Raw genomic sequence first — 18,425 nt, 5'->3', positions numbered from 1 at the left:
ATTATAGTAAATATATTACAAATTTCTCCTTGTACTAGTTGATAAAAACTGTATATTTATGGCAAGCTTATGTGAAAAGATTAGTTGATTCCACTAAAATCCCATATATTTTTTACAGTGTATATTTACTGTTGACTGGAATCTGAAACGTCAAACAAACAGTCAAACCAACTTCCACAGGTTGGAAACAAAGTTCACTGTCAATGAAAATGCAGTAAAATGTGACTGCTCACCTCTGCACAGTGTTACAAATGTACTTATATAAAATATACCTCAGTATGAAATCATAAATTCCCTGAATGTAAGATGGTGTTCTAACCTGACTGTCGTGTGCATTTGAAGTTTGATGTTGTTGTATCTTAAGTAGTTTTGCAAAATCAGGCAAGACATTTCTCTCACTTGTGAGGCCTTGCTGCTGTTGTCTCTGACAAATATTCATGCAAAATGGTGAGGAAGTGATCTTGAGCAAAGATTGTTTTGTCAAGTGCTGTTTCCAAGTCCTGAAACTAAATTCAAATGAAGATGCTTTTATTCGTCCCTCAGTTCATTCACCTTCATAGAAATCATTTACATGATAATACAAGGAGAAAGTTGAAGTACACAAGGTTCAGTGACAGCGGCCAATCAATCTAGCCAGAAACAAGGACTCTGAATAATGATTTGAACATCTAGTTTTATAACAATTGACTGCAAACTCTATTTGCTGATAAAAGCATGTAATACAATAAAGAGCTCTGGGAAAAAGTGTATAATCAGACATTGAAAGGAAATTGTTTTGTTAACTGCTGTGTTCAAGGTCAAGAAGAAACAGTTGAACCCCACAAAATAGGTAGTTTGTCGCTGCAAAAAAATCCTCAAGGACATTTTGTGATCTTCTGTCACGGTTTAGGGTGTCAATATGTCAATGTCAGCAAAACACTGACATCACAGCTGCCAGTCACTGAAGTGGGTGAAGTGAAAAGTTAAATCTCAACACAACTTTCTTCCTCTGCATCTCCCTTACTCAGCTTCTCTGCTGTCACTGTCAACAAAACTAAAGTAGGCTGCTGCGAGAACTAGGCTGCCTCATCACCTCAAGGAAGGCAAGGCAGGTTTATGGCACATTTTATGCACAAGTGCTTTACATAATGCATTTAAAAAAAGAAAGAACAGCGGCATAAAACATTAAAATGCTCATTAAAAAGGTAGAAAGCCTTTTTAAGGGAAATTAAAAAAGTTGGAAAAACAGAGACAGGATAGGAAGGTAAGATGGTTCCTGATGACTATTTAAGGCTCAGTAAAGGCGGAGCAGAACGTCTTCTATTCTGGATTTAGAGGTGGTTTGTGCAAAATTGGTGCAAGTCTGATAGTTTGCACAGCAACCAAATGCTGTCTCTCCATGTTAGGAGAACAGTTTGCAGCCCTCTACCTGATGACCTGAGAGGGATGTATTTTGGTCCCAGAAGCCATGAAAAGACTCTCCGTTGTCTCCTTGTTTGGACTCAGCAGCCGCTTTTTGAATGAGCTGAAGCTGTCTGAGAAGATATTTGGGGAGACCTGAAAAAAGTATGACAGTTTGGTTGTAGTATGTACTGTAGGGGAGACTGGGGATGGTAGTAACACTTTTTGTTTGAGCATCACTAATTCATTGGTTCATCATGCTAGAGCTCTCAGACTTTGATAAAATGGTACCTGAGAGGGGTTGAGGGTCAAGGGTTGAGAGGACTTCTTGATACAGTGGGCCTATATGTCGGCATGTCATTCATTTCTATGAAGCAAACTAAGAATTGACAGAATTTGTCATAAATAAACCAGTTAACTATGTGAAAATAATAATATTGACAGTAAATTCTATAAAATCTTCCTAAAAATATGAAAACTCATCTCTGAAGCAATAGTGAAAGGAAATAATCTGCTCATCCAAATTGCTTGTGTTACACAAACTCCCTGCAATTATGGCATTCACCTTTTGGGTTAATTGAACAGGTTATCAGTTGTTCTGCACTGAATATTATATGAAATATCCATTAATTATGTCACTTAGCGAGGAATAATCAGTTTGCTCAATGATAGAAAAGGAAAGGGGTTTGGAACCGCTGGTATATAACATTAAGTACTAATGGTAATAGTGTCTTTAGGAAAATATTGTATTTTATGTTAATCATATACTGAGTTTTTAGTGGCCTTTTACATTTTCCTCATGCCCTGATCATATTCACTCATTCCTACATGGACTGATGGCATTGTTATCATACTAATAAGGTCTCGTTTGTAGCCTTACTGTAGTTCTCTGCATCAGACTTCATGAAGCCTCTAATGTGTGACTGTATCTTCTGTGACAATGTGTGCTAGAGACACAGCAGCACTCCAGTGAAGAAAATGAAGCTCACTGGGGAAAACTAGGAAATGTAGGCCAAGTTCATCCGTGCTCACTGGGCTCCAGACTCCAAACTGGTGTGTGATGCCAAGTGTAAAGTGTAACAGACCAGAATTCGAGAGCAGAGCTTTTATCCCTCCTGACATGAATCCAGGAACTGTGAGCTTGTCTGTGAATTTCCCCAATTATATTCTTCCCATGTGAAAAGTCTCCATTCATAAACTGTACTGCCATTCAGAAGTACAGTATAGATAGCAGCACCACAGTCTGCCTAAGCAACGCTTCACTGCTTTACTGTGTGTGAGGATGAATGGAGACTACAGGCATGTCTGGTAGTGTGGTGTACTGAGGACAAAGGGACATCACCAACCACCTTAAACAGTTGATTTACCCTTTAAATGTCCTCTTCGTTTTCCATGTTTCCACCAAAAAGCACTTTAAATACTATCCTATAATAATAAATGCACCGTACTGCTGGTCTGGTGTAATCCAAGTCTCCTAAAGCCTCAGCATGCCAAGCTGATTTGAAAGACGTCATTTACACCATGTTTTTAGCTTAAATCTTCACTGTAGATCCTTAGCTTGGATCCACATTCACATGCATGCACACACTGTCTGAACTGGGTGTGTGCGGGATATGTACACAAGTGAACAGCATGTTGGGACTTCAGGAGCCTTGGATTATGTTTTGGGTTTTTTTTTTCAGCTTTTTTTCCCCAGAAAACTGGTCACCATTCCCTCAAAGATTGTGCAACGCTGTTTTCCTGTGAAACTCCAGCAGCGTCATGTGGACTAAGAAACAAAACCTGACCTTCAGTTGGTATCAGGGTGAGCAGATAATGACTGAACTGTCATTTTTAGATTAATTATCCCTTTAATCTACTTTATCAAGCCTGCGTATGTGTGGTTTGATCAGAATTTATTGACAGTGATCACGAACTAGTGAGAAAAGCTAAATTGAAAACAAGAATTTATAGAATTCCCTAACTTCGGCAGAAAACAGTCTGGTCATCCAGGAACAAATCACTTACAGACTCAAGCTGATTGAGAAAATACATTTTTATGGCCTTTGAAATAATGTATAATGTTATTTTTCCCTTCTTTGAAATTTTATTTTTGGTTTGTTTCTTCTGTTTGTTCAAAGAAACTGTACCCCAAACATCCAGGATGTCAGAGTTCAGCCTCAAACTGGTTAATTTTTCTATTCAAACACACTCCAGCAAGGTTTATGTCTGTCAGCATACTTAGTGAATGATGATGATGTGTACCGTATGTTTCTGTGTGCATTTGTGTATTCAAACACCAACAGGTGGCAGCATATACTTCACACACAGCCAGACAACAATAAGTGTGTCAGAGAGGAAAGATTCCCCCCTGCAGGAGCAGGATGTGTCCAGACATGGGGGTTTATACAGTCATGTGATCCCGCTCTGCTCCTCCTCATCTCTTATGTAATCCCCATCTCAGCCATGTGCTCCCCCTATAACCACTGACCTGAATATGGTAATTTTGAGCAGTTACCAGAAGAAAATGGACATTTTCCGCATCTAGCAGCTGATGTATAGATGACAGGGGTGACTTTGGGTGATGCTGCACATGACTTAGACCATGAAGGAATGAAAGTCTGCAGAATCATGAGGTGGATTCTCCAGCCTACACACATGCCTTTGTTCACAACGCAGAAGCAGCTGTCACATCACTTCCTCATTGGCGGTGTCTGGTGAAAAATGACATTGTTTGTTCCACTGAAAATTATTAAAATTGAAGGGAATGATGTGAAATCAATTCACACATGCTGAGGAAGTAGCAGCCTAACCCATGCCCTAAAAAAAACAGACCAGCAAGGCTTAACAAGCAGAACAAAGGCACAGATGAAGGCAGAGTTTTGATAAGGATTTTTAATAATGAGCAGGATGATAAATGGGACTGAGGATAAAACATTTAGTGTACCCTGAGGTTTGTTTATTTCTCCATGCACTGCATTCTTTCCAGCCTGTTTTATGCTCCCCTTCCTCAGCCAGACTGCTCAGTCTGTTTGTCACTCACACCGCCCAGTTATAGATGAGCATTGTCTGGGCTCTTCTTATGGAGGCCCAGTACCACCAAGAAAAAAAAAAGAAAAAGGCCCGTTCTTGCTATGCCTGTTTTATCTACAGTGATTTAGAAGGTGACTTCTATGGACCTGGGGTTGACAAGTATCCCAGCATGCATTTTGTATCAACCAGAAGTGACAAAATAAAATATTAATCAGACTCAAACCTGTTAAATGTTGTTTTTACAGCAATACTGTAATTAACACAGGTACCCAGGCATTTATATTTGTGTCTAAATATGTGTGGATAAAAGTGTAGATATATATAAACGTGAATGCAGTTCATTTTCATGTATGCAGTATCCAACCTAATAATAATAATAATAATAATAATAATAATAATAATAATAATAATAATAATAATAATGATAATAATAATCATCATCATCATCATCATAAAAAATCAGTCAGTCCGGCCAACCCAGCCCAGCTCCCAACATGACTGGCCGGTCAGTATCCATCGTCATCCTTTAGAGAACAGTCTGGTTTTGGCAAACCCTTTGGTTATTTACCAGTGGCTCTATAATCTAATATCTTTTGGATGGTAAATGTTGGTCCCAGAGTTTAAATCTCATATTAACTGTTGTCAGATCATTTTGTCTAACAATAAAGTAATGGTTAATATTTTGACCGTTCATTCCCTAATTGTAAATTGAGTGTAGTGTGTCTCCCATTTTAGAAACTTCAGAGACCTAGTTCAAATTGTCAAGTTTGAATCACAAGGATGTGTGTAGGCCTTTGAACTTGGTATAGTTTGGTTTGAATAAGTTATTTTATCCTAGAATTTGAATTTATCCCATAATTTTTACAAAGTAGGTATAAAATTTGACTTTGTATGTCATCATTTTGACTTACCATGAGTTTTTGATTTTTATAGTACTTATCTTCATTCATTCATTTTTCTCTCTTCCTGGCGTTAATGGGCTTCCATACATTCTCCACTTACACCAATCATAACAATGGCAGGGGGCGGAGCCACGTCAGGTTAGGTTGTCACTCTCATTGGGTAAATAACAAACCACCCACTTATTTTGTAGCCTACCGTTGGAGAGTCACGAGAAGTTTAACGCTAGCGAATCTCCGTGAAAATGACACGAGTGGAGATGACACAGACGAAGCTAATGAAAAATTATTTTCCGAGGGGGCTCTGGTAAGAAACGGAAGCTTACTTTCGTGAGGCACGGGTTCTTACTTTGTCAGCCCACCTGCTCCCGGGGTGGCTTTACTTGCAGGGGAACCGCTGTGGCGGCTAGCGACGAACGTTAGCCGCTAACTACCGCAGCTAGCGAGCTAAGTAAGTTAGCCCTTTCGCCCGAGTGGAGTGAACAAGTCGCGGCGTGTGATGCTAACGACGCCGCGGCTTCTTTTGGAGGGCTACTGAATTGGATATATTCCCGGGAGGGACTGGTTGCCACCGGAGCTCGCGTTATCGACACCAGTGCCAGCTATATTGTTGTGCTTCCCTTCCTATCCTCTTCTCATTGTTGGCGGAGCGTCCTCACTGCACACCGCTGTGTCCATGCATGCTAGCTCCGCTGCAGCCATCTACAGTGATGTGTCACATTAGCTAACCAGCCTATCACAGTTTTTGTTTTTGACCATTTGAGTGGATGCTGTCACTGGTACGAGGTTTGGGAGACCAGCGGAGAGGTATCATCCCACCGTGACGACTGTATATAAACTGGATTTTAATGTCTTATCACCCGACAGCTAGTAGTCCCTCCAGAAGAACCAGACGCGGAGCATGCAGGAGGAGAAAAGATTTCAGATAAGAAGATAGGGGACGTCGGACACAACCGAGTAAAATTGGACTGTGTGGTTAATTTGCCACCAAACCGGGATTGTATTCGGTGGCCGGACTGACAGAGAAAGTAAACGATGAAGAAGTTTTCCAGGATGCCAAAGTCCGAGAGCGGCGGGCTCGGAGGGGCGTCAGGGTCCAGCTCCAGCTCCGGAGTCAGCAGCTACTTCGGGAAAGTGTTCGCAGTCGGCCGGTTTCAAGTAACCGTGGAGGAGCTTGTGGCAGAGGGTATGTACAGTAACTTAGCATTACAGTGTGTGCTCTGTAACACTTCTCTCACATTAGACACCATGATATTTTCTGGGACACACCCGTCATCCCGTGTTTGGAGAGAGCAAGGCTGCGTTCACACTGCAGGCAAAAGTGGCCCCAGTCTATTCTTTTTTTTGTTCACGTGTGACTCAGGTTTGTTTTTTTCATGACATTGTGTTCAGCACAAATCACATAGAATCTTTTACCACTTTAATATGTAACTTTTACATATTTCATTGGCCTGAAGTGTATTGCTGCAAGATTCTTGTGGAGACAGATGTAGTTGAAAGTAGCAGTCTCTTGACATCCTGAAATTTCGGATGAAAGTCTTTTCTATGAAGCCATTCACATCATATCCAACTAGTCCTGGCTCCAACTCTGCATCCACACACACTACTTAACAAAAGCAGCAACCATTGCTCCACAAACGGTCAAAAGTAAATCTGTCTCTCTTTCTTCTCATCCTTATCTGTTCACAAATTCTTTGGCTTCCACTTCCACAAAACTAATAATCACTCACTTCAGTGGCCTTCATGTTTACCTTCATATGACAGTGTGCTTAGTGTGAAGTCTTTGTTATTGTTCTGTGCCTGTGGTTAATTTCTGTACTGTGGCTTGTTCACACCAGATTTTGATATCTGACACATTTAGGGTGTTGGATACGTTTAATAAACAAACAAGAAAAATCGGATTTCAGCAATATATCCAAGATTTGCAATGAGTACATAGCCTAACTCACACAGCAGTGAAGCAACTCCTTAAAATTTGTGCCTTTTATGGGATGGTAATTGATTTACACCCCACAGCAACAGCTCTTTTTCCCCTGAACATCTGCTTATTTTCCAAGAAATTATATGCAGAGAGATTGAAATAGGTCGCTCTCCTCTTCCAGACTATGAACACGTTGGTACTTAAACTGGGGCACCAGGGATTTGGTACATAGCTGAAATTGTAACTGGTAACTTTTCCCCATACAGCTGTAGTTTACATCCTGCTTCAGCTGCTCCCCTGGAGGGGGGGGGGGGCAGTTTACCCCCAGGATATCAACCGACCAAGCCTCCTGTGTCAACATACAGCATGAAAAGATCCAGCCATTAAAAAAACTCTTTGTCCAACATGCTCAAGCAAGTCCTTTGCAGTTTGCTTTTGTCCCATCTGGATTTTTAGGGAAAATGAAAAGTTTAGCTCTCTTTGCAGCTGTTAAAATTTACATTGGCTGGCTGAGAGATGCACACGCACACACACATTTTTTTTGTTAGGATGTTCTAATTTGATTAGATTGCATAACATTGAAACAAGTAACAACAGTGCTTTCTGGATAAAGACATAAAGGATGACTTATGCAATGTCTCTGTCTCCTAGTACAGCTCTTGAGGATGTCGACAGGCCTCTTGGAAATGTTAGAAATTTCCTTCATGGCTTAACAAAGCCCTGTGTTCAGAAATGTTGAAATGAGAATCTCCTCCATGTACAGGCAGAAAATGAGGAAGTGTGGAAATAGCACAACATATTTCATAAAACAGTGCTCACAAATGGCATAGTGCTTACCATAGTGTATTAGTTAGAAAAATCCTTTGATTTATAGAGCTACCTCAGCTATCCCAGCTTAGCCAGTTAGTTGACTAATTGTTCATTAGGGTCCTAACTAGGAAGTAGTAAAGTAATTAGACATTACTGGAAAAGCACAGTCAAATTTCACCCATCAGAATAACATTCCCAAATACACTTTAGTCTGAAATGAGTACTAGATTTTAAAAGATCCCTCTGGTGGGTACTGGATATGGGTTATTCTGTGGAGGGATGATGGCATTTGATGACAGATGTTTTACTTAAACCAACTAATTGTTCTTTCAAATTCTCTCTCCGCTGTCAGAGGATTTACTAAGTCAAGGTCAGCCCAGTAAAATTGAAAAGGTTGGTGAGGGTGACAGGGAAACTGTGCTAAAGTGCAGAGCTACTACCGCTGACTTTTTATCGTAAAATCAAATGAGGCGTAAAGTTAAGAGACACTACTAAATATGTTTTGCATGTGAACTAATATCATTACTAGAACCATAATCATTCTTTGTAAGTCACTAAGAATATAGAAAGATAACTAAACGTTTCAGACGTGAAAAGCATTTCTCTTCAAGTAAGACAACACTGTAAACATGCTGTTGAGTCAAACTGTAAACCTGATCTCACTCGTCCCAAAAGAGAGAGAAAAAAACTCAAGCAGCAAGCAGTCATGAGTCTGTGTCATCATGCAATCATGTGAAGTGGCTGTGGTTGGTTTTGTTACCAGCAGCACAGGGTTACATTGTGACCTTTGCTCATCATTCTGTCGCAAGGTAAGAGCAGGGTGTCTGTGCCTGTCTGTGCTGCACAGTTAAATCTATATTTGTCCATTTCATTTCACTTACAGTGTTTGCTGCATTTAGAAATAGACTCAGTGTTCAAGTGAGACTCCAACAGTAGGATGTTCTCCCACCGTCATTAAGGTGGAGAACAAGTGCAAGGTATAAAGTCTGTTTAAAGGGACAATTCACCTGAAATTGAAAAATACATACAACAAAACAAAACCTTGATGAGGTATTTATAGCGCCAAAAAACCCCAACACATTAGCCATTTCTTCAGTGATTTCAGCATAAGTTACCCATTTTATTTTATTGGCTTAGAGCATGTCTGATCTATTGGGTGCTTGCTCAAGTAGAATTAAAATAAATGTCATAAAAAATACTTCAGAAAATGCATTAATGATGCAAATACAGACTTATATGAGCAGCTTGCAGATGCAGCTTTCATGTAAATATAGCATGTTACAGTGTCATGAGTGAATGGGGAGCATTTTACTCGGTCAGTGCTGGTCCCATGTGCTGTCCTTTCAGCAACACAGGACTTCTAACCACCAACCAACTGCTGCTAATTCTTTGCTGAGGTTTGGGGTTTTGTGGCCGGAACCACTTGGCAGGTAACCAGCCATCATTGGAGGTTCTGTTCTATTTAAGGACCTACTATGGTGGGAACATGATAAAAGATGTTGAGGTTAATTTGGGGATTTACCTGCCATTGTGGCCCAGAGGCCACCAAGTAGCTGTGCATCAAGTGTGTTTGGAATAGTGTATTTAAACTTTGAAGGTGTTACTCATTGAGGTTTTCTTTTTGGCCAATATTAACATTGAACATGTGGTCACTGACTGATGTGTAAACTATAATCTGAATTAACTGCAGAAGTCTGCCATAATGTGAGGTTTTATGTGTTAAGTGAAATTAGGACTGTCAGAAAAGTTTGCGTGACAAGAATCAGATAAGACACAACCACACCTAAAACTGATGTTCGTATTGATCTGTTCCTTCCTGTGTGCATAATCATATTTGATACCAGATAAGGCAAATCATGTCTGTTAGTTCCCTGTCCATCTTTCCATAATGGAAGTTGGTGTGCACCAGTATGATCAGGCCAACAAACCTGCTGCTGGGCAGTGTGTGGCACTGGGTCACTTGTGGACTGATGTATAGGCACTGAGTGGATCATGTGATGTTTATGAGAGGCTCCTCTCTACCCCCTTATTTAATTGTTATCCTGCAGCCCTGCCAGTCTAATGAAAAGCACGAGATTCCCTTAAAGCTAAACACACACAAACTATAGTTTGCTGTAGAGGAGAAACTGATGGAAACAAGCTTGAATGATCATTTATGTTTGACCAAATGGTGCAAACAGCATAATCTTCTTTTGAATATATTCAAAATTAGAATGCATTTGGCGTTATGTGGTTAGCTCTTTTTTCCCGATGGCATTTCTGCAGAGCTGGATGGTTCCTACATTCAGTAGGAACATAGTCATTTCCCTCCCCTCCCCTTTAGCCTTTGTGGCTTCTCTTGAGCTCTATCTATGATGCTGTCTCCTAGAGGAACACAGAAATGACATTCAGAAACAGGATGCATCTGTGAGCATGTCACCCTTTCTGCACAAACTCTTATCATTTGGGGTTCCTTGTCAGGGCCTGTAAGTTCCGAAAATATGTACAAATTAATTTGATAAACTGTGGGTTTGGAAAGTTTGGTAGTTGTACAGAAAGCCTGACAATGTTTTGGGATGTCATATTCAACACATATGAACTGCTGTTGTTTTGAGGAATTATTTTAATTTAGGCAGGCACCTATTAACTAAATATTTATATTCTGTTAAAAGTCTGGAAAAGTCTATACATTTTAAAAATATACATTTGGGGGGGCTTTTTATGCAATTAATCTACAGGAAAGTCAAAGATATGGCAGGGAAGGGGGAGAGAGAGTGGGGGAATGACATACAACAAAGGGCCGTAGGCCAGAGTTGAACCCATGGCTGCTTCACAGGACTCACAGCCTTAGTACACAGGGCAAATGCTCCACCAAATGAGCTACCAGGCCACCTGAAAAAGTGTATACTTTTAAAATAGATAATATGTAGGGACCCTGTTCTCAGATGTCACCCCTACTTATCTATACTCAGTTGCCACTTTATTAGATCTACCAACCTATAACCAATGTAATCAAATTCAGCAGTCCAACAATAAATCCTCCCTTCATGAAGGTTAGAAAAGCTTTTGTTGGAGCTGCTGTAGAAAGGTGTTGATTCATCTTTACAGTCTTTTGGAGGATGTAGTTTGTGGTGCTGCATTTATGCAGACAGTGGTTTCTGCTTAAAATGCTGGATTGAGTATAGGTGAGTTTGCAAGCCTATAAGTAGCCTATTCAGCTGTATCTTAACCAGTAGTTAAAAAATGCTAACAATAGATTACTCACTTATAAATATTACGATACAAAACCCACATCTTTTTCTCATTTTAAGTTTTATTTAAATAATTGCAGCAGCACTTTAGTTATGAGTAACATTAATTCATGAAGCAGAAACTATTCCAACTAATAGAATAATAAAACAATAAGGCTCTCGGTCCAAAGGCTGTTCTTGTCCACCTGTCCATATTAATCAAATGACCGAACAAAACCGTGCCAAATGGAGTGAAATTGCTGCCATTTCTTACAAAGCAGATCAGACAAAATTATGAGAAAACCTATGAGCTTCGGAGAAGTGGTAGACAAAATGTACATTATTGGTTAATTGGTTAATGATTAATCATTAACGTCTCTACTCAGTATTGGCTGATACTATAAAGATCAAAACATAAAGAAAAAATTAGATCAGAACATCTCTAGTATACAGTTCAACAGACAGAATAAAAAACAAACGATACAACTCTCATGAAAATAGGAGTTATTGCTGTTGTATGAGATCACATTAGTTATAGTTCAGGATGGCTAATGGACTGGAAACTGAGTACGATTTTGTTAACCAACCCTTTTTTAATTTAATTAATTATATGTGTTCTGCAAAACAAATCCATTTTCTCATGAATACACTTCTATTAGTCTTATTTGTGATGCTCAAAGTCATTATTTTAGTAGACAGGCAAACTGTCCCCATAATGAACGCTCTGTACCTGCAGCTGGAATATTTATCACGCTATTTGGTGAACAGCCGCTAAGCATTTAACAGATAACTGCCTCTGGAACATGTCTTGTTGTCAGCTTAGCTTGCGTAATAGCCTTTATGTCACCGTAATTTATTCACCAGACCACAACCGTTACAGGGCTGTACCTGTCCCTCACTGCAGGTACAGGGCAAACAAATCATGTTTGCATATGTTGGCTAATTCTTGTCAAAATGTCACTGCTTCTTTCTTATTAACAGGAAGACCTTGGCTCAGTGGTTTCACTTCCTATGTTTGCAGTTTTACAAGCATGTTAAAAGCAAGGTTATAATTCATCACTGCCTCATCTAATTAGGGTCACCTCTATCTTCAAAGCACCAGTGATTTGCAGACTTTGTGTTTCATAGTGGTTCCCCTTTTTATGCATCATTTCAACCATTTTCATACTAAGGCCCCAAAACAAGCTTGACCCTCAGCTGACTGGTCCTCTGTGTGTTGTTTGTGAGTTTTAAGCGACACATGCCTGTTACAAACCAAAAACTTTTTCTCTGAATATGCTGACTTTACACAAATTTGCCCTGTTTGCTCGCTGTTAGCAGAATCTTGAAACGTTTACACTGGGGTTTATAATGGCTCTTTGTAAGTCATAGGCAGAAGAGATGAAAGCAGTGTAAGTCTTTCAGCTTTGGTCACAGGGACTCCCTGACCACGACAATCCACAGATCATGTAAACAGCACAAACGCAAACACCGTTTCCATGCAAACAGCTGCTGTGTTCACAGTGAACATGTGGCTTTTTCACCCTATCCTTCGCCACTTGTGATCTGGTCTGACACCATGCATTCACCAAACAGGTTTTTGGCCTCTGCACTATAAGAAATTTGTAGAACAAATTTACCAATGCAAATATGGTTACACTTAATTTTCCTCACTTGATATGATGGAACAGTGTTTGTGAAGTACATTTGATAACCTCTTTGTTGTGAATTTCTTTAGCTGTGTTTGCTTTGTTACAGAGATGATGATGATAAATGAAAGCCAAATGTTAAGTAAATAGACTGTTTATCTGCCTTTTTGGCCCCGACACAGTTTAGATAAAATGAAAAGCAGCCGGCTTAGTGCAGAAAGATATGGTTGAAATCACTTTCATGGTATTAATAACAATATTTTTTCAAGATGGAGTGATGGAACAACATATTCCCTAATTTGGTGGTCTTACGATGGTGCTGGAGGACAATACCCATACTCTGGTTCCGGGTAAAAACAACATTGCATTTAAAGCAATGTAAGAGAAAAGATCTTACAACTCTGAGAAGTTGTTATAGCGGTAAATCTGTCATGCCTCAGTTGTGCCCTCTTGCAAGTATTTGATTGGCCAACACAGACAAAAATGTCAAACTTGAGCTATGGTCAACTTCTCAGGTCAGCAAACCTGTCTTTGTTTTGTTGGCAGTCTCTTAAATTAATAAGGTCCGTCTTTTTTTTCTGCAGTGCTGTTGTGTGTCTGAGCATGGTCTAATGTGTCACTATGTAAGGAATTATCTGCAGATTTTTTCACTTCTTTACACAGGTTTTTCTGTTTTTCCTCACTCGTCTCTATAACAAATGTATTGAAAATTATGCAATGAAAAGTGTTTGCCTCTTACTCAGTACAACTGACAATACAGTAGTGTTGTCAAAAATAGTGATGTATTGATAGTGAATATTTAAAATGTTTTCAATACTCATTTTCACAGTATCGCAGGCACTAGCTGCACTTTTTAACTAATGCCGCATCAGTTTTCTCAGAGCAGGTCAAGTAGGCAGGAAGTCAGACACAGTAGCAAAATAGAGAATCGGTCAAGTTTCAAATCAAAAGAATCATGATAAAAACAACAAAAATACCAAAACAAAACTATTTAACTATGTAGCCTACTTACCCATGGAAGAAGCACAAAAAGCAAGGAAATATGACCAAATCAACAAATTCTGAGCAAGTAAAAAATGCTGGTGGGGAATAAAGACGCATGCAGGACAATAAAAAAAAATCATGTCACAGATGTGACGTGCCCAGTGAAATGGAGTAGTGAATCTTGTGGACTGTTACTTTGCTTGGACAACTGAACAGAACAATTTCACAATGTCATCATGATATAGTTCCAAAGGTAGATAAATGAATGAGTATTTGCTAATAGTTGGGCACACAAAATTTGATTGAAACTATTGCAGGTCTAATTGGTTTACTTGTTGTTTGTGTGGCTTAAAAGAGGTTTCATCAGTCATTGCAGTGCAGGTTAGAGTGTTCCTTTTGATAATGTTTTTTGAATTACCTATTTGATCCTCCCTCTCTGCCAGGGGAGGGTGGTGAGAATGCATCCCATCTACATTATTAGCATACTGTACTGGTGATGAATAGGCACATTGTGCCCCTTTGTTGTCTTATTCTAGCACCCTAGAAAGAATGCTGGTACGATGCAGCACTTGGTCCCGTGATGGGTATCGCTGCCTTTGTGCTTGCTCATTGAGGCCTTCTGTATCTGCCTCTCTGCGTTGCTGTCCCTCCCCTCTCTGTGAAACTGCAAATGAGTTATTTTCTACCAATTCATCATCACCCGATCTGAGGAGGGCATTAAGCCAAATGTGGGAGTAAACTAGGGTCATATGGAGACAGCAAACAGAAGAACATTGATTCAGAAATCCACTACAACATCTGCAACGGTTTTATGTCTTTTTGTATTGACAAATTGTGAATTTATCATCACTCCATGTTTGAGTCACATATATAGTATATTATTAGGATGAAATTTGATCCCCTTAGAGAGTTAATGATAAATTTAACTCAAATGCAGCAGTGCAACTGGGACGCAGTATTGCCTTTTGTGTTTTTATGAAGGAAATTCTTTGGTTGTAATGACCTCGAATGAAGACTTTTATCAGTGTGATTGCAGATGAGTGTTTGTGAGAAGCTCCGAGTTTTCGTGACACCTCATCTTTAAGTGTGCTTAGTTCGGATTTTTTTCTGAGACTAAAGAAAACAGATTGTGTGTATTGTTGGTAATTACTTTAACCCTGACATTAGCTAACTCTTGTTTTCTTGGGGACAGGAGGTTCTCTTCAACACTTTTTTCAGCACATACCTGTTACTTATTCAGAAGCTGACCAAAAATGGATATTATTATTGATAATAAATTAAGCTATTGTGCTCTTAGTAAAGGTCAGCTTTCCGGAGTAACTAAGTACAGGTTGGAAACTGATCATAGGCTCATGTGAATTCACTCGACTTCATGACAGAGACACGGGCATGACTACATTCAATTGGATGGCGAGTCAGAAGTGATGAATGATTGCCTCACTCGTAATGACTGAGACTGTAGCCACTGTAAACAAATTGGTGCCAACATGTCACTCTGGTCTGCTAGAGGGTATGTTGAATCTGATAAACATTTTAAAACCTTAAATTATACTTCTAATCTTGATGTTTTAACAATAGTTTGTTAAAAATTTACAGGCATCCATCCATCATAATCAAATGAAATAGTTTAACTGAGGAAAAACGTATGGCTGTCTGCCTTTGATTTTTCACTTTACATGACAGGGATTTCAGTTTTAGTTTTTCAGCTGATTTGTGCTTTTGTGGTGTACACTATAAAATAAAATCATTACAATTGCTGTGTAATGTTATGCAAAATTCAAGAGGCCCTGTTGGCAATGTTCACATATAATCATGTTTACATTAAATGCAAAGGGTTTTAGCTGAATAGTTCATCATGTTTTTATTGAAAATCATGAACAAATGCAGTTTTTAAACTGCTAGAACCATGATTTTAATTACAGGTTGCATAATATTACACTATCTTAACAAGCTGTTAAAAGTAATTAAAGGTTAATTAAAGTTAATTAAAAGTTTAGTTGAGCAATGGTGGTGGTGCAAACTTGCAACAGCATCTTAAGACGAGAAAGTACTAATTTGTCTAGAATGCAGGTTTTGCAACCTGTTCTATGTCGACCTCAGAAATTTGCCCTTGGAATACATAGATAATACCAAAGTGTCTCGAGCAGACTTGCATGTGGCTTTGGCCACAAATTATATGGAAATGAATAATGGCTATTTTTTGTCTATCAAAGCTATCATTGTTGTCCAGGTCTGAAGTGACTCTTACGTTCTCCAGTTGTGAAAATGTTTAGCTTGTAGAGAATTTAAATAAAAGTTTTGACAACTAAAATATGAGTCAAACCCTATGTCTTCGGCTCGGCGTCTTTTCCCCTAAATTTTGCCTTCTTTGCTCTGTCTTAAGTATGGTTGGCAAAAACAAAAACCCCAAGAAAAATGGAGAATGTAATAGTGTAGCTCTGGACAGATTTCTTTTTTTTTTGGTCAAAAATGGCTCTAATGATAGTGAAGGTTGCAGACCCCTGATGTAAACTATGGGCACTTGGCATTCTCCTTCACTTACCTACCCAGCCACTTGTTTAGTCTGAACTGACCACATAGGGCAGAATTTTAAACATTTTATAGTCTGATCCTACTCTGAAACCGTCCATCCCGATATTTGTTTTGCTTGATTCCAGTCTCATTGACAACTGTTGTTCATCACAATCTGGCAGCATCCTAAATTCTGTCCAAACACTTTTCATGGTACTGTGATGGATTTTTCTCTGCTAGAGAATAAGAAAAGTGGAGATAATTCCTCAAGCTCTCTATCTTTGCTTTTTTCCAGCATTTTTACACCCACATTTCTGAAGTCACACTAGTACTTCCCTCTTCTTTTCTTGCTTTCCTTTGTATGTCAGTATGGTGTTAAACATGGACGTGTGTCTCTCTCAACTGACCCTGTTGTTGTAATGTTTTCACCCTCATATATCCTTTTCATCCAGCACCACCTCTGTCTTTTCCCCAGTTTCATCATAATGCCTCCAAAGCGCAGCCACTTATGTCTGTCTGTTCAGTTGTAAACACTGTTGAGGTAAGATGTATGAGAACCGACTGCCAGAACCTTCCAGCTCACTAAGCCCAGGATGAAAAAAACATGCACACTCATTGCCGCACCTCCTCGTATTACCTTTTATGGACTTGCTTTACTTAGAAAGACTTCTTCATACACTTGCATCATTCACCTGAGTCAGTGTACAAATTAGATTGATTGCAGTCAAGACGCCTGTGCTTAACACATAGGCCAAAGTGGAACAAAGAAAACTGAGAAAGGAGGGGGGGATTGTAGTCCAGGTTGACAGTTTCGTGAGGCATATCACAGAGTGTCTGCTGCGATGTTTGCAGTTCTCACTTGTCAAGCAGGAGTTATTGTGCACACCAGAACCGAGGTGTGTGTTACGGGGAAGATAGAAGAGTTACATTTGTGGTGGTTAAAACAAAGCTGACAGGGCATTACTCAAGGTTGTTCCTTTGTCTTTTCTTTGTAATATTTTCTTCACAGCCACTGATGCTTTGCTGTTTTATTTTCTTGTAGCTCTTTGCAATGTGTCTTCTTCATCAGACAGGATCATTTGGGGATTATGTACATATAACCATTTTTCCAGTCTCATTTTGGCCTGTACTTAAAGGTGGCTTCTGGAGTTTTCTTGTAAACAAATGGAAGTTAGGCTTACTCCTCAAAACACATTGTGTGCATTTACTTAACAAATAGCAAATGTGTTGAATGCATTTCCTTCCTCATATTATGATATGTAAGCAGTTCTTTTAAGTATTTCATATCCAACATCGTTTACATCCATGTAGGGCTACAACTAACAATTATTTTAATCATCACTTAATCAGTTGATTAATTCCTTGATTAATCGATTATTAACAGATAAGTGGCTTGGTCTGTAAAACATCAGAAAATTATGTTTGTTTGTTGGGCTGTTTTCCAAAGTCCAGGTTGATGTCGTCCAATGTTTTGAGTATGACTCAAAGTGATTGATTGATTATCAAAGGTGGCAATTAATTTAAGAATTGATAAACAAACAGTTTATTGTTTAAGCGTTGCAGCTCTACATCCATGTTTACTAGATTGTAGTTTTACTTTTCACTGCTATTGTTGGTGCATTGCTGTATTTCTTGGCATGTTAAGGCCACTTTTAGATCAGTGTATTAGTTTGAAACTATTTGCAGTAATGTGTACAGTGTGTAGCCAGCCTGTACATCTTCATGTATAAAACGGCTCCATATTACTACTAGAGGTAAAAATAAAAAAGCAGCTATTAAATGCTGCACTCGGGACCAACTGCTTTGCATATTTTGGACAGTACTTAATCATAGAAAAGAAATACAATTGGCAAGGCTGCTAATGCAATGCTGTCATGCTCAAACTGTGCACAGGTACTAAGCAGATGTACAAGGCACTCGCGAGCTAAAAGTGACCTCTCCATTGTTAGGAAGAGCAGTGTGGTGCTGAATACAGAGCACATATACCTGTAAGTGTGATGTAGAGAATCAGAGATTCTATTCTGATTAGATGATATTTCATGAACTAAGTATCCTTACAAGAAAAAAATGT

The 18,425-nt window shown here is 39.1% G+C and overlaps 1 protein-coding gene across 2 annotated transcripts in view; it reads left to right on the top strand.

The window, feature by feature from the left end:
• The first annotated feature begins 5,482 nt into the window (after positions 1 to 5,482).
• Positions 5,483 to 18,425, top strand: part of bmp2k (BMP2 inducible kinase) — a 50,374-nt gene continuing 37,431 nt past the window's right edge. For both annotated transcript variants that reach the window (XM_084728202.1, XM_084728201.1), the window contains exon 1: positions 5,483 to 6,477. In XM_084728202.1, the coding sequence (XP_084584328.1) occupies positions 6,327 to 6,477 (151 nt within the window). In that variant the 5' untranslated portion in view covers positions 5,483 to 6,326. The remainder of the gene's footprint in view (positions 6,478 to 18,425) is intronic.

Source organism: Lutjanus erythropterus, chromosome 10 (genome assembly GCF_056507025.1).
Source record: "Lutjanus erythropterus isolate fLutEry1 chromosome 10, fLutEry1.hap2, whole genome shotgun sequence".
In the NCBI taxonomy this organism is placed as follows: Eukaryota; Metazoa; Chordata; class Actinopteri; order Lutjaniformes; family Lutjanidae; genus Lutjanus; species Lutjanus erythropterus.
Note: the sequence above shows the minus strand (reverse complement) of the source record. Positions and strands in the feature narration are given on the sequence as shown.